Raw genomic sequence first — 27,610 nt, forward strand, 5'->3', positions numbered from 1 at the left:
TGCAGCTCTGCTTTGTATCTGTGTGTGTGAGCATAAATTAGAGGTTTGCAGCCAAACCACACTGGCAGACCTTTATGACGGCACCTTTCACTGCTCACTTGTAACTGCTGCTGGCCACACTTCGGTTTTTAATGGCCTCCAATTAGAGGTGAAGACACTTTGAAAAGTTTATGACATGGAGTCAGTCGGCTCTTGCCACTTCATTATTTTATAGGAGTAAAAATGGGGAGTAGTTACAGCTTGACTTTTTATATAAAACCTGACTCCAAAAATGAGCAAATTGAACTTGGGGTTGGCTCGTGTGAAGATGCTGTACATGGATGTGAGCAGTTCATCATTAACTTTACATATAACAGCATGTAATAAGCACACACTACACAAGAAGAAGCAAAATACACCAACTCAGACTATTTGAATGTTTTATTAATATGTAGAAAATGTATTAAAAAAGGAACTATATAGTACATGTTTAAGTCAAACTAGAGCTAAATTTGACAGTAATATCCAAGGTTATCCAACAATAAATCCTTAGTTTCAGCATATATGAGCTTTTCAAACAGTCAAGATCACATTTTGTCAACATTTACATTTCCATGGCAATATTTCAAATCAATGCAGTTACAGTATCTGGCTTAAATAACAAATACCACCGAACATGGTGGTTATATCAGTTAATTCACTTTAAAAGAAATATAAATGAAATACAGCATTTTCTTTTCAATACCATAGAGGACCTTGTGTCAATATTAACTGTATTTTTTTTTTTACAGTGTAATTGGAAAATAAATAGAATAAATAAGGGAAACCGCTTTCCTGTACTGTAAGAAGCTCAGGAGAAATAAACTGTGAGCGTATTCCAGTGACTGAGTTTTTAGTTTAAATAATGGAGGAGATGCTCTTTTCAATGGAAACCGACAACTGCCATACTTGTTAATTATTTTGTTATCTTCTCCTTAAATGACAAGGATTGATCTGAATGTTATTTATGAGGGTATGAAACTCTTTTGTCAGGATGATGAGATAAATTAGCCATTATCACAAGAAAATAAGCTTTGTTAATGTCGAGATTACAAAATAATCTATAATCTCCAGAAAACTAGGTTTGTTATCTAAAGATAACTAAATACTTAACCTGTAATCACGAGAAATTAAGCTACTTTGCTATCTCGAGATAACAAAATAAGCTGTAATCACAAGAAAGAGCTTTGTTATCGCAAAAACAAAATGATTAACCCTCTAATCACGAGAAAGCAAGATTTATCTCGATTTATTTCTAAAAAAATAACCTATAATCACAAGACAACAAGGTTTATCTAAAGATAATCAAATAATTAACCTGTAATCACAAGAACAAGAGCTTTGTTATCCTAAAGATAAAATAATTCATCTCTAATCAAAGAAAGCAAGCTTTGGTATGTCGAGAAAATGAAATAATTGGGCCTAACCTGTTATCACAATGAAATAAGCTTTATCTTGAGATAACAAAATAATTAACCTGTAATCACGAGCTTTGTTATCATGATAGCAAAATAATTAGCCTGTGATTTCACCTTGCAGCAGTTATCGTCTTCTGGACGTCTCATACCTGATGTTCTACAGTACATTGAAGAGATGACATTTTACATGATGAAAAAGATACAGTACACACAAAATGCCAATTCAAAATGCCCCTCTCCTCCATAGATAAAAAAAAGTACTTGAGCAGTTGTCTTGTAATGAGGAAAACAAACTATTTAATCTTACTCGATACTCGAGGAAATGACATCAAATTCTTCAGAGTATCAAGAGGATAATTCAGGCTCTTTTGTAAATGTAATTGCAGGCATGTTTTCATGACAAGACGGTTGCAATTGCTTAATTTCAAATAATTTGTTTTCCTGAAAGCTTTAGAATAAGAGTAATATAATAATGGATATAATATAACGCATAAAAAGGATGATTATCCTGAAATGAAAGGCAGGACAGAGCCTTTAATATAGCAGGAAAACCTGACTTGACAGTGTACATTTTGTCTTTTTGATTGACAGAAAAAAATTAATGAAGGATGTTTGGATAAATATGTAAAATAATCTTAAATATAGACCAGCTTTCACCTTGAAAGATTTAAGAGCACCTCATAGTTTCGCCATGAGAGAAATAAATCCCTCACAAAACAAATAACATTCTGTTCCTTTTCTGCAAAGCTTCATGACCTTTGTTCCTTGTACAAAAATGCACCGAGGCAAACTTCATCTAAGTAGTTAATGAAATAAGTACATAGAGAATTCCCTACTCTACTATAAATCACTATGGGAGATGGATTGCATGAGAGGCTCTGAAACGGTCACTTTGACACTGAAACATAAATCAGACCTGGGAAAGGTTGCATGTTGAAACGGTTTGTTATAAATTATATTTCAGGTTACGTTGGTTTTATTTTGTGGGCATTCTGACTGTTTCCACAACAACTTAGAGGCCTGATAGAGTCATTTATCTGCATTTTCTACATTACAAACCATTTCAAGAGCACCTTTCTCCCAGATCGGCAAAGAAAAGTGTCACTATAAATCAAATGAAAACATCTTATGACACTTGTTATTTACTATCAGGCTCTTGATTGCAATTCGGTCAACATGCAGTAGGCTCCATCCGTCCCTTAACTCAACAGTGGTTAAAAAATACAGCGGTTAAAGGGGAAATGCTTCTGAATTAGTTTGCATCTAAAGGGGGAACACATCAAATTCACATTATCTCAAACTCTATATCTACACGAGTATACTAGTAGCTTATAGAGGGGAGAGTCACCATCGTTTTCAAGTCTAAAAAGGACAAAAAACACATGAAAAATATACACAGTCACATGATACAAGCCAGATTTTTCTGATTTGCTTCAATGAGATAACTGAATTTAAGAAACAGACAGAAGAACATAACAATGAAATTTCCAGCTGTTAATATTTGGATTATTGAATATATATGAGACCAAATGTTGCTTGCAGCGATGGCGGCATTGATTTTCCAAGGGTTGTACTGGACAATAAATTTAGTTTTTATTGATAGCATGAAGCCGGAGAGGAGACTCAGCCAGTTGTGTGTGGTTTTGTCTTTTTAACTCCGCAGGGATAATTTTCCTCCAGCAGAGGAGGCAGGAAACTAAAACAAAAACCATTTCCAGAAAAACTGCAGTCAACTAAACGCATTGGCGCTGAGCGCTTTGTGCAACAGTGTGAACACTGAATAGAACAAAATGCTTGGTGGGCAAGCTGCAGATTATGCCCGCCCTACTAAAAAGAATACATTCTCTGCCATGTTTGCTGATTTTGTTGTTTCACAGGGGAGCTTAAATAGTGAAGCAAAAGGAAAAGAAGGGCACAGAAGAAAGACTTGGCTCCACTCCACCTACTGTTCTGCTTTCTTTGTTAAGTTCATTTCAGCTAGCAGCGGGGAGAGGCCAGGCTAAAATCTGCACTATGCCCACCCTGACTTCTTCTTTTGCATAGAATTTAGTGTTCACATTGCATAAAATAATGCCAGGGGACATGATTACCATAAAAGTCCCTGAAAAGTGAGAATCTATTAATGTAGGAAAAAGCTGCTTCAGTGACTTTGGTGACAGAACTGACTGGCGTCTTTCCAAACAGCAGGTCGAGTCTTTATTATGCAGATCTTTGGTTAAATGTTACATCTATCAGCACCATCTCTGCAAGCAATCGCAGCGTCTAAAACAGGGGTGGAACAGATATTGAGTATTTGTAATTTGCTTGAAAATAAAGTCCAGGAAATAATATTAAATGCCCGTTGACAACTACAGAAATAAATTGAATTTATTAAACAATAGCTTTGCTGTGTTCCCACTCGTAGTGCAAATACTGTCTCAGTGTGGCTACCAATAATAATAAAGTTTAAGATGGTAATTTGAAAAAAAGATATTGTAATTAACAGTAACACAGACTGAGAGAAATAAAATAAATAAACTAGTTGGTAATGAAGCTGTTGCTGGTGCACTGCTTTGTGATTTTGGATGTTCAGTTCTCCTTTTTGATGTTAATTTTTTATCTCTTATGTCCAGTGTTTGTCATCATGTTTCATGATTTAAACCAAGGCATCAAATCATATTAAATAGATGGACTTTTGTCACAATATCAGTTATAAAAATATATATATCTTACAGTTAAGGGGTTTTTAAGGGCATATACAGTATATTTTTCGTTAAAAGTGTTATTATTTCATAACGGTTAAAATAACGCTAGCTCTCGCACTTCTGAGCACATTTTCCTCGCATCCCAGGGAAAGGCAAATCACACACTTTAAAGAAAAAAAGAAGCTTCTTGGTTTGCCTTTCCGTTTTTTTGTACAGCAAATAGAACCATTGTCATTCAAAGTATTTAATAAATTACATACAGTGTCCTCTATCGTCTGGGTAGAAGTACAGCAGGGAAAAACAGCTAAAGCTGGGCAGGAGCACAGATAAACAGAGTTCGGACGTTGTTTCATGATCTCAGCCATAGTTACAACAGTTTCTGATTGTTGGTAGAATATTAATAATCATGTGTTTCATTATTTTACAACTGAATATTAATAAAATATTAGTAGTTTTTTGTTATAACCCCGCCTTTTAGTCTTTGCAGCCTCACTAAAAGCGCACAACGGTGAGGCGCACAGATAACAGAAACTCATCACTAAACATCGTCCAAACTCCATTTATCCATGTCTCTGGGCCGGGTGGAGGCGGTTTATTTATACGGGGGCAGACCGCCTCCTCTTGCTGCTGATGCTACGGAAGTTGAACGGCCTCATCTTCATCTCCACGAAAGGGATGGAGAACTCGTGGCCTTTCCAGTGGTACCAGTTAATACCCTGTAAGAGTGGAAAGTGTGATTTCAGAAGCTGCTTGAATCAACAGGGCTTTTAGGCAAGGCAAGAGAAAATGACAGAAAATGTAAAAGAAAAGGAGAATCTCTGATGATGAGAATGTTATATTTTCAGTGAAGTGCATTCAAAGCAGGAGGGCAGAAATCCTGACTTGAGAGCTGGCACAATTACGAATTTAGTGCAATTACAGTCTCACTCCAGCCCCGCTAATCCCCGTCATCTCCAAACACCCTCCCATTTGCAGCTTTACCCTGAAAGGCAATTTCTCCCTGCGTGTCTTTATGCCTGTCCATCTCTGCTCCCACCTGGTCTCATTTCATGTCATCAGGCAACAAAGAGAAAGGTACAGAGCCCAGCGAGAGAAGCAGCGACGCTCCAGAGCCTTTGTAATTCAGCCTAATCACAGCTCTACACAACGCCCCTCACTCTCTTTCTCGAGCCATTTCAGCATCAAGCTGGGAGAAAGAGAGAGAACATCACACACTCGTCAAAAGACCTCGACGCTCCAACCCCACCTCATATGTAGTTAAAGAAAAGAAAGTGCATTTTGGTGTCAAGACGGAGTACCAGAGTTTATTAGATTTAATTGAACACGCTCGCTTCATGTCGTGAATAAACCCTGTCCTTTTCCTATCATGTGTTTCTCTAATTTGAACTTATGGGTACGAGTGTTTGCATAAAAGTCTCTTTCCTGCGGATGATACAAGCCCTTTTGATCAATCAATATTAAGTTTCATTAACATTCAACGGGTGGCGCAGCAGCTTTTTTTTTTTTTTTTACCTTTCATTACAGCTCCTCCATCAGACCAATCAGTGTAACAAGTGTGAGGATGAACGTTTTCAGCAAGTTTTGTGTAATTTAATTTACAAATTATAAACCCTTCAAAATGAGAAATTGTAACCTTTAATCACACGCTACCGTAATCAGGACAGGTTACATGATTTGTGTGAATGCTAAATTGCCAGTGCCACAACACTGACTTAAAAGGTCGGTTCACCAAAATGCAAGAAAAATAAAGGTTGTGAGCTGCGGTTTTGAGACGACCTGATTTTTCTGCCGTCACGCCAATTCCACCTCCATGACATTGGCGTGACGGCTTTCTTCCCCTAGCATTTCCAAGTGGTATTACTGTTGTCTCAGCTGTCCTAAAAACAACTTAATAACCATCTATTTTCCTTTAAGACTAACAAATACTAACAACTAATACCAACAACATAGGACACACATTTGTTTCCAGATTTCTGTGAAGAAATGAGCAACACCACTTTCAAAATAAGAGCGGTGAGAAACATGTTCACTGAAGAGCTAAACTGAAATGTATAAAGACGTAATAACTCGCTGCCCCCGACTAAAGATTTTCCTTGTTAACTAGTAGTTGCTGGTCCAGGCCATTAGTCACCTAGCATCACACTTTTATGATATTAACTGAATTTTAACTTAAATGCTAACAGAAGAAGTGGTAATGATTCTGAAAGTGTCCGAACAACCAGTGAGAAGAGTCTCCCTGTTTAAAAACATGGAAACTTTCAACTTCACAAAAACAAATGCAGACTTATCAACATGATGGATGATGTATACTTTCAAAGCAACTCGCCTCACGCCTCTCCTGAACCAGCCTGAACCCTCAATGTCTCTGTCGTACCCAGAGTCAAGAATCCTGATCACAGCTGCTGTAAATCACCTTGGTTACTGTATTCCCTGTCGTCCAAATGTCTTCCAGAGGTCTCAGAGGCTGTGTCCTAGTCTAAGATGCCTGCTAACTGAGCTTACTAGCCAGTGGAAGCCTTTTTTTTCCTTTTCTGTGACTGTTCTTGCCATTTAGTCAACTATTAAGGGGCAGCCCTGGTAATAACGTAGTTTAAGTATTGCTTCACACAGACAAGTAACTACAGCAGGGTTTGGTTGTCGAGGTGAAGGAAGGAGTAGAAGAAAACATTAGGAAAAAAAGTGCAAGTTTTTTTATTAATCTAAGCTACAAAGGAGAAATGAAGGCAGACAGAAGTTATTCAGTAACCTTCATTTTCCTGGGAGATGTGTCTGGTGGCAGACGGTGTTGCATAGTGAAAGTGAGGCTTTTAGGAAACCAATTTAAATGCTGATAGTGTTTAGATTGCACAGTGTAATGGCTCTATAGCCATTACACTGTGCAATCAACATTTACATCATAATGATAAGTTAAAGCAAAAGTTGCTAGTTTTAAAGAAAATTAACTGCAGTGTGTATTTCTAGAAACATTTACTCTGAATAACCCACAGAGACTGGTATTAACAATTTTCACTGGAACTGTTTCTACCAAAGCAGAAAGACGCAAGCTGCTGTTTAATTTTTAAAATTAAATTTTTTTAGCCATGTGAACACCACAGACCACCCCCACTGTATCAGGGTGGCAAGGAGATCACAACTTGGACAAATTTAACCAAAATGAAACTCCCCCATTCCTCCCACTCCTCGTGCATTACTTACATGCTTTCTATGCTGAAATACAGATTTCCTGTGTGGTAAGTTGATTAAAAATTAATTTAGCAATATGCAGTATGTGAGCATGAAACTGAAATAATGAATGTCTTAAAGACAGACTTTGATCCAGGGATTACAGAGACAGTTCAGGTAATAAAGCTTCACCCCCATAAGGCCCTTATTGTTGATATTGTGTTTTAGTTCTGCGTATTCCCAAACAAAACATCAATTTAATTAGCCCGAATGAGTTGACACAGAGTAAGTCTGGAGCTTTTAGGGGTCCCTGGAGTACTGGGGTTGTTGGAGCTCTTACTTTACTGGTAATCCATCCTTGTCTTGTGTCCATCCCAGATACAGCGCCACAGTAAGTGAAAGGGAGCTTTTATAATAATAAGTTTTGACACTGTGTATCATGTCATTACAGCGCCGCTTCCTGCCTGTGTTTCCCACTGGATCTCCCAACCCAAGGCCTGAAATCCTCCACAACCTGACAGTACAAAGCTCCTGTGCTCCTGTACACCAACACTCTCCCAGTGCTCTGGACCACTAGCTGCACAGCTAACTGAGCTTTTTAGCTAATGGCAGCTACAGTTAGCAGTGACTGTGGCGTCCCCCTTTTTGTGGGCAATTCTTACATATTGCACCTTTAATTAAAAGTAACTATTTTGTTTGTCACATTCACTCTCTGATCTAGCTAGCATATTTATCGGATAACTCACCTGACTGTGTCTGGACTCGCCGTATTTGCCGTTGAGGTTGGCCCGGTGGCAGTTCTTGTACCACCAGGCTCCCTTGTAAGACAAGGCACAGTTAGTGACAGCGATGTCATTGTCTCTGTCTTTTGTGGAGAAGGGCCGGCCCTGGTGGTAGCTCAGAGAGTCACCTGGGATCAGAGCAGAGAGGGAGAGAAAGATGGAGAACCTTAAATAATCAGCGTATGCAGGGCAACGTTGGCATATGGCTGCAGTGAATAACGGCGTGATGAGGGGACATAAACGACCGGGCAGGCAGGAGGGAGATGGAGAGACATGACAGGCAGGCAGAGGAAAGAAGTCCTGCTGCAGGCTCTCTGAATTTATTTAGGCAGAGAGAAGTATAATTATAAACATGAGGAGATGATGGGTAATTCTGGCATATGGTCATGTTGACAGACTGAGAGATACATGGAGAGCGAGGACCAGAGTGGAAATGTGGAGGAGTGCTGAGGCGGGTTTCAGACATCAGGGAGAAGAGAAGATGGAGGGGAAAAGAGGCAGGAGAAAAAAATGGCAGATGGCAGAGGAGGGATGGGAGAGCACACACTCATATTCAGTATATAGAGTAGTGTTATGACTAGATGTATATTATTGTCCTTGGTGAAAATATCTGTGCAGTAAGTGGGTACTTTACAAGCCTGTCAACCACAGCACCAATTAAAATGCAAAATAATGTTGTATATTAAATTAAAAAATAAAATATTCTGAATATATCCAACCACGTACCAGCGGTGCCATTGTACTCTCCTATCCTGAGCTTGTAGAGGTTTCTTGCATCTCCGATGGAGAATTTGTCGTAATTGGCGTAGACTGACTCCTGTCCGTCCTTCATGTCGATTCTCAGCTCATAACGGCCCTGAGCGGCAATCCTCTGGATGTTGTCGAGACCTGTGGAAAAACAACACACACTACTATATTGTATTGTCGATACTGCAGTGTACGTTTGAGACAGATCTTGACAGTTACACCTGCGGTTTGAAAACAACTTGTATCTTGAAATTACACCAGCTCTCACCCATGTAATTCCCAAAGACAGGTCTGGCTTTTAATCATACTGGTGTAAGAGCTTCAAAAATCTGATTTAGAAGTCATCCCGCTCATGCTGATATGGAAGTAATTACACTCATACTGATAATGGACGTCATTACGCTCGTATTATGATTGGATTTCTATGGAGTCTGGATGCAATCCAGGAAAAATGGACTTCAAAGCAAAGCCAAGACATGGAAAAAGTAACACAGGTGCAGATTTTAATCCAATCCCGACAATGGAGGCAAATATTTCCTAAGTGTTAATGTACAGATTGATCTCATGGATCACCATTCTTTTTTGTTTTTTAAAAATGCTTTGGTGAGAAATACTGACTTTAAAAAGAACTCTAGAAAACTCCACAGGGCACCTTTTAAAATATTAAGATTTTAAGATGAACTGTACATTTAACTGCATATTGTAGTTGCACATGGTCCCATTGCTCCAAGAAACATCTACGGGAGTCAAGTAAATAATTTTATAGGCCAAAATTTAAATTCACAAATTTTCCTGCCATCCTGCGCTTGTGGCATCAATATTGAGGTCTGTGCATTAGTGATTGGAGTTGGACCCGTGCTTAAGGTCCCTGTCTCAGTTGTGAGTAGGGCTCAGCTGTCAATCGTGACTCCTTGATTCCACTGTGCACATTTTCCCTTGATTTTTGTGCTTCTACCATGGATAAGTAGTGAAAAAGTTCCTTTTCTGTCCTTGTTAATAATCGGGTGTCTGCATGGACTCTCTTATTTTAAAAACTGACCGGATTTTCTATGCTGTTTGTGTGTCTGACTTCCTGCCTGCTCTATCTGCTCTGTGCAGACTGACACGGTATCTCTCAAAAATACACTCTGGGACACGTCACAGTGAATCTGGTGGAATCGCAAGCACTGTGTAGAATGGCTGTGATCAGCTCTGGGGGCGGAGCCACAGCTGTAATATGACGCAGCTGCGCCCAGTAGAATCAAGCCGTGAGTGAAACCCATACTTTTTATAGAACCAAATAACTGATTAAAGCCAAACTCGTGAGAAAAATGAACACTTGAACAAACATCGGTGGGATACATGGAGGGGGTGGCATGTTAAAAATATCCCTTGATGGAGAAAGAAACCTTAGGAAGACGTGCAATAATTTCATGACGTAAAATCATTGCATAAAGACTATAATGTGTTGACTTTTGTGACATTCTGCCACCCGCATGCACACCTCGATTTTATTTCCTCTTCTATAAAATACAGTTTGTTCCCACCTGCAGCTTTGTAGGTTAAAGCTGCAGGTGAGTCCTGATAAGCACTATGTTAGACGTCTTTGTCAGCTGGTCATATGGACGCGGATGATTGACACTGTCGAGCGAGGTGGACACTGTCACCAGCAGCCCTCCTGCAAATGCCACCTGTCGCAACTTTTCAAGATAGGCGGCTTTGCTCTCTATCTCCAAGGTAGCAGATACGAGGCTCGTTTGAACCCAGACAGGCGATAAGGCCACACACCGACCTGAAAGATTGGAACTGCCTCCACGATCAGATTACAACAAGCGCCCATTTGGAAAAGAGTCCCCTTCCCTGCTTAACCTCCAGCCGAAGCATCGCATGAACACTTTTTTAAACCGAGAGAAAAGTAAAAGAAGAAAAAAAAAAACCAAAAACGTCAAGCCTTCACAGATAAGGAGCAGGAAGTAGAAACCCGGGAGAGCGGGGAACCTAAGTCAGCTGTAATACGTCAATGGAAAGCAGATACTATCTATGTTACAACCCAAAGGCACTTAGGGTGACAGGGGAAAAGCAATTGTTGTAATAAAATTGTGTTTAATACTCAGTCATCTCTAATTTCCATTGTATAATATCACCGCATTATCTGCAATTAATCTTGCACCCATAATTTTTTTTTTCTTTAACAGTTTTTTTCCTCCAACAGTTTTATGGGATCAGGCTGCTCTATTCCAAACTGCAGCAATTAAAAATGCATTTTGACACACTATTGCACTCTTGTCCTATTACACTACCAATGCAACCATCTCGTCACATTTTATTACCAGCCTTTCTCTCACACTTACGCAGAAACAAGGAGGGGAATTAAAAAAAAGAAAGTGAATGTGATAATGATCACATACCACACACACACCCTGGTTTCTCTCCGTTATTGCATCATCAAACTGACATTGTGTTTGGCATGAACACTGGCCGAGGTCAGTGACTAGGGAGAATAGATTGCCCTGGAGCAGCAATAAAAATTGCCGTTTTCAAACTGTAACATAATAATGGGAGCTTAATTTCCATATTCTTTACTGCTGGCTAGTTAAGTGCCTCTTCTTTTCAGTTTGAGTGGATTTAATATCGATGCCTATACTTCCATACTGTTCAATATATTGCTGTTTTGTGTGTAGCGGTGGTGATTAGCTAAATGTTCGCTATAATGGCTCTCCAGGGCGATGACAGTAACCCAATCTGTAGAAAGAGGAGTGAAGGTCAAATGGTGTGAAACTGCAGCGACAATACCATTTCCTTTCTGCATTTTAAGGACACTGCTGACACTGTAAACGGTTAAAATGCACTGCAAAAATAGTCACAGGACAAAGCACAAAAAAACAAACAGTACATAGTACACTGATGTGAAAGCTGCACCTAATATACAGCTATCTGTAGTGCAGTGACATTCAGAACTGTGATATATTGTTAGTATGTTAGATAAAGTAACATTTACTCCTGAGTTTTTAATATAAGAACAAATTTCACATTCTTTATGTTTCAAACTGTGAGCCTTTGCACATTTTCCTGGTCAGTATTTTGCACATTCCTGCACAAACTGTACAGCTCTTTCATTTAACTAACAGTCATATGGTGAACTGTACTGTTTTTCATTGTTTTTATAACAGTTTTTCATGTTACTGACAATTTTCTTTTTATGCATCTTGAATTGTATTAGTTGTTTTCATCTATAGTTTTGTTACTGGTAATATACCAAAGCAAATGCCAAAGCAAACCCCCCGATTCTGATTCTGAACACTGATGAAAATAACAATATATATTAATATTAAAAATATATATATATTGTTTTAAACATTTGCTGTCTTAGGGCACAGTCACAACATAATTTAAAACAACAAAGGTTTGGACATAAATCTAGTAATTTCAATGGAATCTCACTGATCTGTGGATTCAGTCATGGTGAAAAAGAAAATCCACACTGAACTTGTAAAACTCCACTGTTGTAAAAACATCACAGCAAAACCAGGATTAGGCTTCTCATTAAAAGCACCACTGTATGCTGTAGTCATTATTGTAGTTTGACTGCTCATTTAGCTTCTTATCAACAGAGTCAGCAGCTGAAGCTCAGCAGCGGCTGTAACAAACACCTCATGGAGGTAATACCAGTAGCATATTTAAGCTACACCCCAACTCAGTCAAATCTAAACAGATAGAGATATACATATTAAATTTAGATACACTTTCCAAGGATATCATTATCAAGGGCCTACTGTAGCTCATGAACAAAGCTCCATAAATCCATTTAGAAATAATATGAAAAAATGCTCCTTCCAATACCAGAAGAAATTTTCTTGAGTATCAAATACTCAATATTTGTCTGTGCCTCCATGATTACATAGAAGACAGGAACTGCTAATAGTTCATACGGCTAACTTTTTATCATGCCAACTTTCTAAAATGTGGACAAATATAAGCTAAAAAATTGGGCTCAAGTTGTAGCCCACAGCTATATAAGGAACTCCCTGATAACATTTAAACTCCTAAAGCATTATGTTAACTGCTGTTCCAAAATTTAGTACCTGATTATCTACCAAATTGAGTAAGACAAAAAACAAAAAAAGACAAAATTCCTGTAATGTTTTCATGCTGTCCTGTCAACTGTTTTTAAGTACTAAGCCTCTGAGTGTCTCATCAACATGGTTGTTAAATTTCTAGAAACTCTGACACTCAACACACCCTCAGTATCAGACAGAAAACAAAACTCTTGACCTGGATTATTGGGCAATTTCCAGTGGTTAAAAACTCGCCACCGTGAGCTGTCTCGACACTGCTGACTTTTTGACAAAATGGCAAAAGAACTGGAGTGTTAAAAATGGAAGAAACCGTTGTCTTAAGGCTGTCGCACAACCTTTTCTTCATGACCTTCCTTCAACTCCTCCCAACACTGTGCAGCCCGCAGGTTGTCCCTATGTCACTAACTTTCTGATATCAACTATTTCACAAGGACACACAATTAAATTTCCCTCTGCCATTATCCAGTGAGATTAATTAGATAATGCTCCATTAGGACTTCTTTGTACCAGAAGCATTTTTGACATATCGCAGCAGGAAAAGCACAAATTTAAATAATAAAATTAATGAATTCAATTTAGCTGCCTCAGTTTCAGGGTCCTGGCATTGTTCCTGCTGGCTCACTGTCACACTGTCAGGACTAACTGGGGCACTTAAATAGAACGGAGCCATTGTTAATGATATTAGAAACACCTGTGCTTTTTCTACTTTGTGTAAAAAGCCTGTTGTCCCCCCGTTCGCAACCATATAAACCACTGGATGAACACACAAGGCAGTTTTATACAGCAGGGTTGACATTTTGTGCCGTACTCCGAGGCTACCGTGTTCCCTGCTGGCAAGTTATCTGTAATCTGGCATCACCGGGAGAAGCTTTCACAGGAGCAAAGAGCGGCTCTTGATGCCTCACACCCTGGGGTTACATTAAGCTGCTTTTATGCACTGAGAGGACAGAGTACAGTGCAGAATGGAAGAAAAGACGGGGGGGAAAGTGCATCCTAGGAGGCACTGAAAAAGTAAAGCAACACCCTGGAGATGGAGGTGCCCCGGACTGCAATAGATCCAAAAGTGGTGAGAGGGCAGATTATTGCTGATTCAGCTCAAGTGGAAGCGGGTCAGGTGAAATGTTGCACTCACTGAACCAGACCTGCTCTGGCGTCTTTAGATCATATTGTGTGGACAGAGCCATTATAAATCTGCAAGATATGAGGCAAATCTGTGCCAGGGTGCTGCTGCGTAATGCCTTCAGGTCTTCAGCTGCGGTTAGATGGACAATTTTTCTTACATTGTTAAATTCAAAGGAGCAGAGCTTTCAGTAAATATCTACTCCTTCGAAAAAATTTTCTTCTCATAGACGGATGCTAACTAATTTGATGAACATTTAACATTATTTAGCATTAATTTTAGCTCCATCCCAGATAATTCTCTTCTGCTGCAATGACAGAGTTAACAAATTTTTATATCTCTTGATTTATTAAATGGGAGTGAAACATGATGCTGAATTTTGCAAAATACTTCAGTAATATATAAACAGTCTGCTTTGTCATGCAGTAAACATTATCAGTGTCTGGAAACCAATATGACGGATCAAGAATGACATATGGATGCAATTTTATATAATATGAATGTGTCAGTAATGTGACATTTTTACTTCTCATTGGAGTTTTCAAAGACAGGAGAAATATCCTTCAGCTAAATACGTTACAGCATCATGAAACAAAGAAAGAAATTTATGACTAAAACATTGGCTTTAAAAGAGTTCAACTGACTAAATCTTGACTAAAACAACCAAAAACAAAAGGCTAAAATGTGACTAACACTAACTACATTTTTTCAGTAAACGAATAAGAAAAAAAAACTAAATTTAAAAGTCAAAACTAACACTGGTGCCCAGTCCTCTGTTCACATAATCTAATGTTACAGATTAAGTTTTTATATGGATTTTATGTTTTTTATATGGATAATCAAAGGTTTATAACACCCCTCTCAATCTGATTGAAAATTCCTTCTGATCAGAACAGATCAGGTCAGCCTCTTCCACCTGAGCTGGAAAAAATGCCCTGTAATAAGGCATTTTTGTTCTAATTGTAATATTAAGATTCATGTAACTGCAGCGCAGAAACCGCTAAAACCCTCCTGTAGCTTTATAGCTCACTATCTACAGTTCATACTGTGTAGGGTGCAGAAAGGATGGATTTCTCTCCTGTATGGTGTGTGTGGTGTCATATCACAGAGATATATCTGTCCTGTGCTTGCTGTTGAAAAAATGATAAATTATTAATTTTTACCAGCAGGCGGCAATCCGACTTTTTCTGTTGTGATAAAATGTTTAGAGCCACCTTTGAACAGCCTCCCGGTGGTGGTGCACAAAAGTAACAGGAACAGCCGACATTATTATTCAATTCAACTCGACAACACCACAAACTACAGCTTTAAAAATAACCAGTGCAGCAACAAATCTGACAGTCTCAACAAGAGTGTCAGGCTTTTATACCACATTCCATTATATTGTCAGCTCCTGTTTATGAGGGGCTCCATCTAAAATCTCTTTATGCGTTCACCTATTACCGTGTTCTTAGTCACTAATGGACTCGAGCGTGCCACAGCTATCTTGTATTACGATCCAATATGTGTCAGCTGCAAAGTAACAGCCCTCCCTCGGTTATAATGCGGTGATAATGCCATGCCATAAAATTTCCCCCCAGTGTTATTTAATTTCTCTAATCAAAAAGTTCAAAAAACATTCTTCTCAAGGTCCTGATTCCCACAATGAAATATTCATGTAATATTTCCCTTTAATCATCTGCACCAAAACAATAACATAAAAACTGGCCCATGAAGAAACATGACTCATTTGCACATTTTCTAATGAATATAATTATTGTTTCATAATGAGATTTTTTTGGGAGGCGGAGAGAAAAAAAACATTCAGCAGTCCATCAAAAACAGCGAGGATGTTCTGTTGTTTTCTCTTTGAATCAGAGCGACGCTAAAAACAATTACAGAGTCATTTCAAGGAGAGATGATCTTTCAGAGAATCCAGTAATGAATCGGATAGACTTTGTGAAGTCAAGTGCTGAAAGATGAGACAAGCTTAAAAAAAAACAAAAATCTTCATACAGAGTGAAAAATCTGACAAGAAAGGCTATACTGCCTGCACAAGATTGGAAGCTTCTCTCCTATCCATAAAATAGATCAATCAACTGAAACCAAGTGAAAGCTATGACGCTCTATTGATTGTACCTATTAAAATCCACTTCAGTCACGGAGGCGGCGTGTTGATAAAGAGGGTAATACAGCCTTCAGAGGGCTGGAACATAGATTGAACTAAATTGGCGACAGGTTGTGGTTGATATCAGCCTGCAGCCTGAAAAATGTAGCTAAAACACAATGAGCAGGGCGTCATGAAGCTGAAACAAGGCAAACCGGACCTTACCAGCGAATTTTCTAATACAACTACTAGACAATCACTGTCAGGATCATTTTATGCATTTTTTTTTTTTTCATCTCAAACATTTTTATGCCATGTACCACCTTAGAAAAAACGGAACACTCCAAGTACTACTTTACTGTTTTGCGCCATTTGGTGCAAAGTTTAACACTCTTCCTAATAGTTGGCACTATTGCAGCGTTATGGAAGCATTCATGTTCAGCCTGTTCACTTTACCTCCACCAACTATGTTGCCATCACAGTTATCCTGTATGTTTCAACTACAGAAGATGTTGTTATGCCAGATAGTCTTGCTGCAGTAGTTTGTGTTACTGGGTGTTACACAGTTCAGGCAAACCGCTTTCATACCAACAGAAGAATATTTTTTTATATATATAAAATATCCAGTGTAATTGAAATATCCGCATTGTCACAACTTTATTATGTGGTGTAAATATTTTCTTACCGTAGCGTCCCTAATGCCAACCACACATCTGTCTACCACCTCCTTGTGCTTGACACTCTACTCTTTCCATTTTTATCTAGATGAATTATAGAGATGAGGATGGTGTTAAAAATGAAAAGGAACAAGTCTTACCAAGCCAGAATTCATCCTCCAGGTTTCCAAAGCCGACCCGATAGTCACCCCACTTCCTGGAAAAGTCTGTCAGGCCGTTCTGACGACGCTGGAATACCTGAACACCAAAACGGCAGAAAAATACATCTCAGTTGTTCAGACTAAAATAGCTGACATAACTCTGCACGCTGTGATCAAAAGGACCCACAGCGTTGTATTACATGCAATAAAATCCAATTTTCTCCCCCTTTCTTAACCTGACACATTTTCTTACATTTGTGCTTATGACAAATGTGCTATTAAAAAGAAGGTGTTATTTTCTCAGCAACTTACAATCCAGCCTCCTTCATCAGTGGTCATGTCACAGTACACCTGCACACCCTGGCTGGGGTCTCTGTTGATGTAAATGGTGTAGACGCCACTCAGAGTTTCACCATTCAGCAGGTGTTGGGCACAATTCTGAGGTGTTGCAAACAGACGACTCCCTGGAGAGAAGCAGAGGAGGCATGGGGACAAGTTGTGATTTGCTTATTTTTCTCCATCTGAGTTAAATTATGTGGCATTTGGGAGTTTTTTCAAAGCTGCAAGAATTCATATTTTTACTTAAACAATGGGTTAAATGCCTTTGTGTAATGAGCTGCTCGTGGTAATGAACCCACAGAGAGCTCCCCTCAGACTTATAGCATTTTTTAGCTCATTGTTTTGTTTTTACAGCCCACAACTTCGCTGACTTGTTTCGCTCACATGGTTCTTATCAATTTTCAGTCACAGCAGGCAGCTGCATAAATGAAAAAAATCTGATAAATCGCTGTTGTGCACTATCTGCCCTGCACCAAACGACAGGGAGACACTTAGCTTGTGAACATAATGGAGCATTTAACTGTTAAAGAGCAGTAATTTCCCTCAGGAGCTGCTTGGTTACATTCATCAGGTGTCCGGAAACATCACTCCAAATGAATGTTAATGTTGCGCCCTATCTGTTGGATGTGTAAATGAGCAACTGTTTGTGCACAAGACAACACCGTAGACTTTGAAAACCTGGGATGGACATTTTTCAAATTCCAGCCCCAAATTAAACATGACAAATAACTTTAGGTTTTGTTATTTGATAACCGCTAATAAATAAAACAGTTTCTACAGAAGGAAGTAAAAACTGATTTTAGGCAAGTAGATTTAAAACAAAAACTTTAACTTCGAACCCTTCAACACGATATCCATTGCTTGGTCAGTGTTGGAAGTGAAGCGTTTTGGCAATTACAATTACAGACAGTTAAATGAACTTGTTTCTTTTGTCTTACGTGAAAATAGTGGACAACTGGACAAACAGCCTATTCCCTGCATATTCTGGTTTATAATGTAACGTCACCTGGCCTTACGGTGATGCAAAACAGTTCAGGCAATATAAGTTTGCTTTTTTTTATCATAGTAATTCTAATGTTTCTAATACAAACCAAATAAACGTATTCATCAAATATTATCATTTATTAACTACTGTAGCAAAGCTCAGTTAACATGCACATCCAGCATTGTGTGGGTCTTCTTCAACCAAATCCTACAAGATGATTCCAAAGTCACTTACAGGTAGGAACACTAGTCATCGCCCTCTGGTGGTCAGGAGTATTAATATAAGTCCAGAACGATTATAGATAAAATTTGTCTTTATCCCACACTGTGCCACAGCAGCACTCGAGTAATACAGCTACGTGGTACATTCATAAGATAATTCCTAGTAACTAATTACTTTCATATGCAGTAATTGGTAAGTAATTCAATCACTCTTGAGAAAAGAAGAAACTAGTGGCTGTAACTAATTCCTAAATTTCAATGTCTTGCACAACACTGGATGATGAATATTTATTATTTACTTTTGGCATGTGCACATGAATTCCAGGTGATTAACAACTTCATGATGCTCCCTAACCCTCGCCTGAGAGACATATCCGGCATCCAATTACACACTGAGCACATTAACGATTAGGGCACACTGTTCAGCTGTAGGATTGCAGACAGCCGCCCTGCAGGTGCAGTCTAATGGGAAGTCTCCCTCACTGTGCTACGGAGACGGAAGATGAAAATTGTGCCTGACTTCAGGGACCCATTATTGTGCACCTTTAGTTATGGTGACTGTAATGTGAAATGCAGTGCAAAAGGGGGAAAAAAACACAACTGTGGGGCCAAGAAAACTGACTCTGTTAGAATCTGTTTCCCTGTTTAAATCAAACAACCAAAATACATTATGTGTGTGAGTGTGTGTGGACTGTACCTGTAGTGAAGGTAGTGGAGACTACAGCGCTAGTGTCAAGTCCTCTTGCAGCCTGGAGCTTAACAGTGTACTCTGTGGTCTCAGCCAGTCCCTCCAGTCGAATCCATGTGTCCTCTGCATCGAGGATCAGCTCCTAGTACACACACACACACACACACACACAATCAAATTCAGTCACATACATTTAAAGGACATTGGATAAAGAAATTGCTTTCTGTAAAAGTAATAATTTGATGTTTATTCAGTATGAACCTCAGGGTAAAAATAAATTATATTAGAATCCCCATAAGTCACTGATAAAACATTGAATTGAGCTTGTGAGTTTTACAAAGACCTACAGTATGGCAACAAAGAAACCTTCAAGCTATTTTTGTTCAGGAAACACATGACAGCTCGCTTTGTGCTCTAAAGGCACAATATTCACAATCTAGCAACACAGATAGACGAGGTTTATTTAGTAGGAATGGAATAAAGATGTTTGGTCAATTTAAATACTGTATTAAGGGGGTAGTGTAGTATGACAGAAGAAAAAACAACATTTTTATTGGGATAAACGTAAGTATAAATGTACTACATGTCCCTCATATACATGTGAACGTGATATCTTATAAATGCCTTGGTGGAAATTATTCATATTTGTCAGAAACATCCACTTGGACTCGAGGACTTGAACTGCTTAGAACTTGGTGGTCAAGGGTTAAAGTTCAAAGTCACTGTGACCTCAAGTCACTTGTGAACGCAATGTCTGAGGAACACCGGGACGCAACTTCATCAAATGTCCACTTTATAATTTGGAGGTCAACGGTCACTGTGACATCACAAAACAAGAATTAATTTGCTAATTATGACAGAATTGACCACAAATAGGGTAAAATGATGAGATGAAGACATTTTATATCCCAAAAGTCAAAGGTCATCTTCACTATGATATCATAATATTCATCAGTCCTCTGTACTCCTCTGTTAAAATAGTCTGAATAGTGAAGACGGTGTATTTCTCACTGTAAATTATTCACTGGAATCACATATTTTTTATTAAATTCCCTCAAAATCTTCACTTCACATATGAGTCTGGACAAACATGGATGTTAACCACAATTGGAGTGGTATTAAATGAGTTAGTAATTCTAGTTTCCACATAAATCTGTTATGTGGAGGCATAAAGAAAAACTTTTTATGTTGCAACTGATGTTCTTTTTTTTGTTCTTTTGTTTTGTTTTGTAAAACAGTGGTGTCTTGTAATCCCATGTGGGATGAGCTAGATGTTCAGCATGACACAGAAATAAAAACAAACTAACTACACGGTAAAAGTTGTTCTTCCACAGACTGCAAGACAAGTGTGGCTGTCTGTGTTTTCACATGTGAAAAGTGACATTGTAAATATAAAATATAAATAGAGGAGCTGAGAAAAAGCAAGAAAAGAGGGAGGTGGATGGCTGGGAGGAGAAGTGGGGGGGGGGCAACTAGACGGCGAGAACGAGATAAAAGACTCTTATCGGACAGCCAAGCTGAGGAGCTGCTAAGCAGTCAGGAAACAAACATTTCTATTTTTGGTGAAGAAGTCATGATGGTAGAGTACATTTACTTCCCTTTGTTTTTGACGAATCCTCTTTCATTGAGCCCGTCTTAAGGAGACGTTTGACTGTACTTTCTGCGACATCAGTTTCTTAAATGAGAAATGAAACCGCGCTGAACTGATGAACAGAAACATGAACTTGTCTATGCATGTATTGGTGTGTGTGTGTGTGTGTGTGTGTGTGTGTGTGTGTGTGTGTGTGTGTGTGTGTGTGTGTGTGTGAGTGTGAGTTTGTGAGCATGTGTGTTACAGTTTGCCCTGGATACACATTAAATATGAACAAGTAGAAATGAAATATTCAGCCAGTTTGGAGGAAAAAAAATCCCACATTTCCAGGCAATGTGTCCATGTGAATTATGCAGGGAAGCAGCTGGTAAATGCTGTCTCTGTCTCCGAGGATCTGACATTTTCCCACCAGGTTTTCAGGGTCAAGATAAGATTTTTATTGCAAAGGAAACAGCCCTGTCTTATCAGGGGTAATAACACATACCTTCATACAATCACTATTGATCGTGTGATTCAGTGGTCCAAAGCATTTAACCTCGTGTGTGAATGGGGAGATCGTTATCACGCCAGGCATGAACATATCCAACAATGATACACGCATTTACAAACTATTAAGTAAATGTTAATCAGATAAGAAATTAATCCCAGCCACTTTGTGTGAAGTATAAAAGTCTATTATTTCTTTAAGAAGGGAAGCTGGCTGAACAGCTGTAATTCTGTAAGTGTATGTGGTTAGATTACAGCCGAGGTAATGCTGCCGCATGTTTTCAGCCAAGTCAGACCTCAAGTGGAGACAACCCGAGGAAAATCTCACAAGAACCACTTCAATCTCCGGCTGAGGCGACTGTATTTCGCTCAGAGCACGAGTGGTATGACTCATTTGTTGTTGAACGATATGAATTCCAAATGTGGCACTTGTTGAGGCAGCTCACCGTGGTGAATGGAAATTTGAATAAAATCTAAAAGAACATGATCAAAGGTGGTGGGAAGAATAAAAAAAAAGGAAAAAAAAGAAAATTGATTTTCAAATCTTCCAGCAGGGCTTGTAAGATGCTCCACATTTCTTTCAAAGACAATTACTGTTTAATGCATGAATTTAATGGAAAATCACTGTATGTAATTAAAAAGAGAGAAGCTACATATAAGCACAAAGAAGAATTTAACTGAAATCACCATTAGGCACCAGTTTTAGTTACTAGTTACTTTTCAGATTAAAATTTTGAATGTTTTTGATAAACTGAAGGATTAGGTTTACCTTTATTAATGAGTTGAGAAGACTCACTTGTTTTTTAAGCTAAATAAACTCTTTTAAAAAATGGGAATTTGCTGGATAATTCATCGCCATACTTTACGTACATTTTGCGGAGAAATACTTTTGCTTAAGTATGTTTTGAATGCAGGACTTCTACTTGTTGTGGAGTATTGTCAGTGTAGAAGTACTTTTACTGAAATAAAGGATCTGAATGCTTCTTTCACAACCTAAAAGATTTCAGTAGAAAAAGAAGAAAAAAACTATCTTTTATTAAAAGTCCTTTTTCCTCCCAGCCCCTGAAGAAGCATGTCAGTCTACAAACTCTGACTGGAAACGAGACAACAAGCTGACATTAACTGTACCTGTAGGCAGATTTAGAAACTGACTTGCCAATTATGGACCAACAGTATTATATTTGTAGTGGTAGTGAAGAGTGAGGACATCAGCATCATATTTGTAGTTAACTTTTTCAGTTATTTAAAGCTATGGAAAGCAATTCTGAAGAATTCTCATTTGCAGCTTGTCAAATACTGACATTTTAGGTTGGAAGCTCGGTGCGAGACACTTGTGTTAGAGACTGAGATTGGTTTTCGTTCAGGTGCGGGAGAGTCTTCTAAAGGCCATTAGGAGCATGAAGAGGAGCCAGAGAAACCTGATTTTTTTCACATAATATCTGACTCATTCTATCAGAATATAGTGACAATTAGAGCAAATATGGCAAGAAGTTATTTTCATAAAAGTAACCTACTGAACCTTTAATGTGCAGCAGCTGACTGGCTAATTATCTAACTAGCCTACAGATTAACGCTAGATTTGTGCTTTTTCCTCATGGATGTTTGGTCACTCATTCAGCAGAACAAAAGATGTGTGTTGTTGTGTCTGACTCAGACAGCTGAGCTACACTAAGTGTATTTGTAAGTTAGATAAGGAGGAGACTCCAGCAAGAAAGCTAATGTGGGTGGTTATTTAAAGTCTGTGGCTCTTGTGTAGAAAGCTGCTGTGCACAAGGGAGTTTTAGAAAGCCTTTCTAACTTGAGGTTAATGGTCTATTATTTTAACCCAGACCTGATCTTTTACTAAATCTAACCACGTACTTTTGGTGTCTAAATCTACCCAAGCTGCCAGAGAAAACTGAAAAAAACAAAACAAAACAAACAAAAATAAAAAAATAATAAAACAACTGAAGAAAATCATTCAATTAACAAGCTTCACATGAGAATCAACCCCAGTTTTCTGGGTTTAAGTCCTGTTCTTAAAGGGACAGTCAACCCCCTAGTAGAAAAAAATATACCTGATACATTTCATTGTGGAAAGACAATAGTTCCTAGATGAAACTGCTCACAACAAGGTCTGTGGATTATCTTGAGTAACCAGGTCATGATTTCTGGAAAGAGGCACTGCTGTTGAGTTTTTCAAATGCATTTTTTGTCCCCTTGAGTACCACAAGTCGAGTGCCATCTAGTTCCATTACATTTGAGAGAAGGCAGACATCTCTACGACTGGTATCTCTAAAACTCGGCAAGTCACAGAAAAACAATCTAGATGGATAAATAGCTCTACAAGCCAGAGGAAAAAATATAGAGTTTTTATTTTGAGGTGAACTGACCCTTTAACCCCTTCATCCACCACAGCCTGCTCCTTGAGGGCTAACTTCAGCGAGTGGCTGTTGTCTGGTTGTCAGTCAATACGACCATCTATGACCATCTAATGTGACTGGTTGTATGAAAACCAGTTCTCTATCAACCGTACTCCGACTGGTGAACGCTGAAGTAGGGAGCAGAACACCAAAATGAAACCAAGTGGTATTAAATATGAATTTCTCCCTTTTGGGTACTGATTTGTATTCTGTATGTTTATGTATTAGGCAGATCTGTATGCTCTCGGAAAAAAAAGCTTTAATTTCATTTTGATTTAACATGCAAATTTATGCAGAGTCTTGGAAATGGCATACAAAATGTTGATTTAATATTACTTGTATGTAAATGCCGTAATATTTCTGGAAAAGACATTTCTTCAAAAACAAAACATTGTTTTGAAATAAAGATGAGAGGTCAGAACATGGGATCAAGAAGAAGGGAACTATTCCAATAGTAATGTTGATAGAAATCTTTTTGCATCGGAAGAAAGTTAATTCTAACATATGGGATAATCTGAATTGTTGGTGTTGCATTCTTTGTGCATGAGTGACACCCAATGGTCAACCACACAGCAGTACCACACTTTCAAGGTCAGAGTGTGTGTGTGTGTGTGTGTGGGAGACAAGGATCATTATTTCATCAGTATGGATGTGTGTGTTCTGACTGTTTATAAGATTAGGCCACTACGGTCGGCATCTGAAGGGGACAGTCTTCGTGCATCTGGTTGCTTGTGTGTATTAGTGTGTGAGACACCTAATTGCCAATAAAAGGCAGTGTTCTGCAGACCATCTTGGGAAATGGTTCTCGTCAATTCGTTAACAGTTGTAGTGCATTCAGCAAAGCTCCTTCTAATGTGCTTTATTACCATTACTCTGCCACATCAAGAAGTTTAATCAAAATAAACAATGTCTCTACTGAGACACATTAAAGTAATATCTCTATTAGACAGGCAATTTCACTGCCTACTCTCCTTGTGTGTATATCAATCTGTGAGTGTGTGTGGGCTCCCAAACGGTAGCACGCTCCACATCAAGGGATTAGATGATTGAAAGATAAAATTTAGATTTTGAAGTGCTTGTCATAAAGTTGTGACTCTGCATTAATTTTCTTCTCCTGAACATTGTTCAACTCAGGTTTAATAAGCTGATTAAATTGGGAACATTTTCTTCTTTCTAAATCCAAGAAGGAGTTTCAATATGTTGTACAGTCTCTGCAGAATTAAGTTTCTATTTTCAGGTGTGTGGATTAAAGAAAAGTACAGTTTATCTCCCTGACACATGTTTGCAACTGTAGCACAGATACTCAACTGGATTTTTAGAACCTTTAGATATGGAAACACATTTTGGCTGCAGATAAAATGTTAATATATCAATAGTGAGTGTGTGTGTGTGTGTGTGTGTATCTGTGTTTGTGTGTAAGAGGCAGAGTTGAGACAAAAAAGGTTCAGCTATGTGTGCTACATACTTTTCGGCTGCCGTCTGTTGACTTGTAGGTGAGCATGTAGTTGTCGATTTCTGCGATTGGCGGTTGCCAGGAGATGAGAGCGCTGCGGTGATTCACTTCGCTGGCTGTCAGGTTCAGTGGAGCGTCCATGGCTGCCAAAAAAAAAAAAAAAAAAAAAACTCTTTTACAATCAGTTCAGTGCAAAACAAGGAACACTTTCAGAATGTTTCCTTCATCTGCAGCACAATGCTATTCTCTAAAAACTGAGGTGTTGATCTGTCGACCTGCTTTTGCAAAACAGGGTAATTTTCATTTACTCTCATTGTGTTTCAGCCTTTTAACAGCGGAGTGAGTGAATACCTGGTGTTAAAAGCAAGAAAACTGTTGAAGAAAATTTCAGTTACTGTGCTACTAATGCAGTGTGTTACTGTATGTCGCTGCCTGCTGCAGACAGGCAAAGAAAGGTTCTTATGCTTTTATGTGATCTGAATTCCTTTAAACACTGCAAAAAAAACATACAAAATAACATACATTTCTCTTTACATGACAACACTTAAATTGAGTTACTGCTGTGGTAATTAACTGGGAACTGTTTTGTTAATTTTGCTAGAATTTCCAGCATATGCAGAGAGTTTCACGGGTTGAATTTATAGCTGATAGCTGACTAAATTTGCAGGAAATGTGAAAGTGTAAAACAAATCACAGAACAGTTAACTGAGTAATTTATGTGTCGAGCTCAGGGCTTCACAGCTCTGAATTAGGGAAACAGGCAGTTTGTGCTGCTCTGCAGAAATATACCAATGTTTTAAAAAAAAAGTTTCAAACTTTTTTTTTTTTTAGGAAAAGCTTACAATATCAGCAGCAACACCAGCTCACACATTATTCTCATTCCTGCATCTGGAAAACACTAACCAGCTTAGTCAGAATCAAAAATACTTTATTGATCCCCAAGGAGAGAGAGATGCTCCAACACATCAGGGCAGCAGCACTATTAAAGCCCCACATCTTGCTATTTAACCTTTTGTTCACAAACCTAACAGCACTTTGGGACTGAAGCTAACTCGACACTGTATCTGACTGAAGATAGCTGAACTCACCACAAAAAAGTTGAACATAAATGAAGGGACCAAAAAAAAACAACTCAGAACTCAGCTACACTTAAGAGACATTTTCTTCCATTGCAAGTGAAAAGTGCAGAGTAACCAGTTTCATGGGATTTATGTTATGTATTCAAACTGTGAAGCACTGTTAAATCAGTTATTGTTGCACTGAATGCAGTAAGTATAGTAATGAACACTAGAATCCTGAGATTGTGTTCTGCACAAATCTTTAATATATTTTACAAGTGTAAATTAAAAGAACCCTGTGGTTCTAGCTGCTTATTGCATCTGTCATTCTCTCTTTATATTGTTTTTATATTATCTCTCCTTATATTTAAGCACTTTATGAACCCAGGGTGGGTTACAACAGCAAGAGCATGAGGCTTTTTTCTTAGTTTGACCGGCCTGCTGTGCTGCCTTGGCCTGATTGTCTCTCTATGGACAAACTCAACAAAGCAGCAAAGACCCAACCTCTTAACAAAGCCTCAGATGCTGAGAGTAAATAAACTTGATGAGTTTATTTAATGTGGTATGCACTGCTGAAGGTCATCTTTGAATGGTTTTCTTTTTTCTGCCACTTGAACCACAAGTGTCATGCTGCCACTCTGAATCAACAATCAAAGGATAAGGCTGACATTGTTGCATATTTTTCTTAATTAGGAGGACCTCTGTCCACATAGCATTTTTTTTTCCTTTTCTGAGTGCTAGTGTCTTTTCTTAGTTGTTCCCAATGAGTAGAGAGAGCATCTTTTCCCCAGTGCTTACTACTTTGGTAATTACATGGTACTATTACCCCACTATTACAATATTATTACAGAGCTGTATTGGAAAGTATTGGCTATCTGAGAGTCAAAGATTCAGGTATTTTTCTGGACAGTCATTGTGTATTACAATAGCAGGATAAAATGGAAAAAACTTGCACTGGGATAACTTTTCAAACTTTTCAAAGAGAAATTATAAATATAAGGAGTCATGCATATAGTTTTATATTAGCTGGCACACTAATTAAAAAAAATCTGTGTGACAACATGCGCTGGTAGTGAACTAATAAGAAACAAGTGGTTGGTAAACAAGTTTCAGTTCTTGTTTTTTAGTTGTGTCATTGTGCAGAGAGCTTTGCAACAGCATGGCAGGCTGTAAAACTTTACAAACTGAGTCTCAAAATCATCACAAGTGTCAAAACTAAATTTGTTGGAAGCATGGTAGAAACAGAGCGCAGATGACATGCTGACTTGCTGTCAGCGGCCCAGGAGAGAAGCTCCATGGTGTGCTGGGATTTTATATCTGAAAAAAGAAGACTCCCACACAGTTTTCTGATTGTGTGGAAAACTGAAGTTCTCACATCACAGATGACGAAGAAAGGCATTCAAACACGAGTCCGATTAGTAAAACATACTCGTGAAGGCTGATATAGGAGATTAGTGTGGCGCTGAACTTGGAAAAAAAAAGCAACACATCGTCAAAT

At 38.5% G+C, this 27,610-nt stretch overlaps 1 protein-coding gene across 3 annotated transcripts in view; it reads right to left on the bottom strand.

Annotated features, from left to right (window-relative positions):
- Window positions 1–1,854: 1,854 nt before the first annotated feature.
- Window positions 1,855–27,610, bottom strand: part of tnr (tenascin R (restrictin, janusin)) — a 238,688-nt gene continuing 212,932 nt past the window's right edge. For all 3 annotated transcript variants that reach the window (XM_084733239.1, XM_084733240.1, XM_084733241.1), the window contains 7 exons: window positions 25,067–25,197; window positions 19,132–19,264; window positions 17,202–17,353; window positions 16,890–16,986; window positions 8,791–8,952; window positions 8,029–8,192; window positions 1,855–4,836 (listed from right to left, as the gene is read on the bottom strand). In XM_084733239.1, coding sequence (XP_084589365.1) covers window positions 4,717–4,836; window positions 8,029–8,192; window positions 8,791–8,952; window positions 16,890–16,986; window positions 17,202–17,353; window positions 19,132–19,264; window positions 25,067–25,197 — 959 coding nt within the window. In that variant the 3' untranslated portion in view covers window positions 1,855–4,716. The remainder of the gene's footprint in view (window positions 4,837–8,028; window positions 8,193–8,790; window positions 8,953–16,889; window positions 16,987–17,201; window positions 17,354–19,131; window positions 19,265–25,066; window positions 25,198–27,610) is intronic.

Source organism: Lutjanus erythropterus, chromosome 12 (genome assembly GCF_056507025.1).
Source record: "Lutjanus erythropterus isolate fLutEry1 chromosome 12, fLutEry1.hap2, whole genome shotgun sequence".
In the NCBI taxonomy this organism is placed as follows: Eukaryota; Metazoa; Chordata; class Actinopteri; order Lutjaniformes; family Lutjanidae; genus Lutjanus; species Lutjanus erythropterus.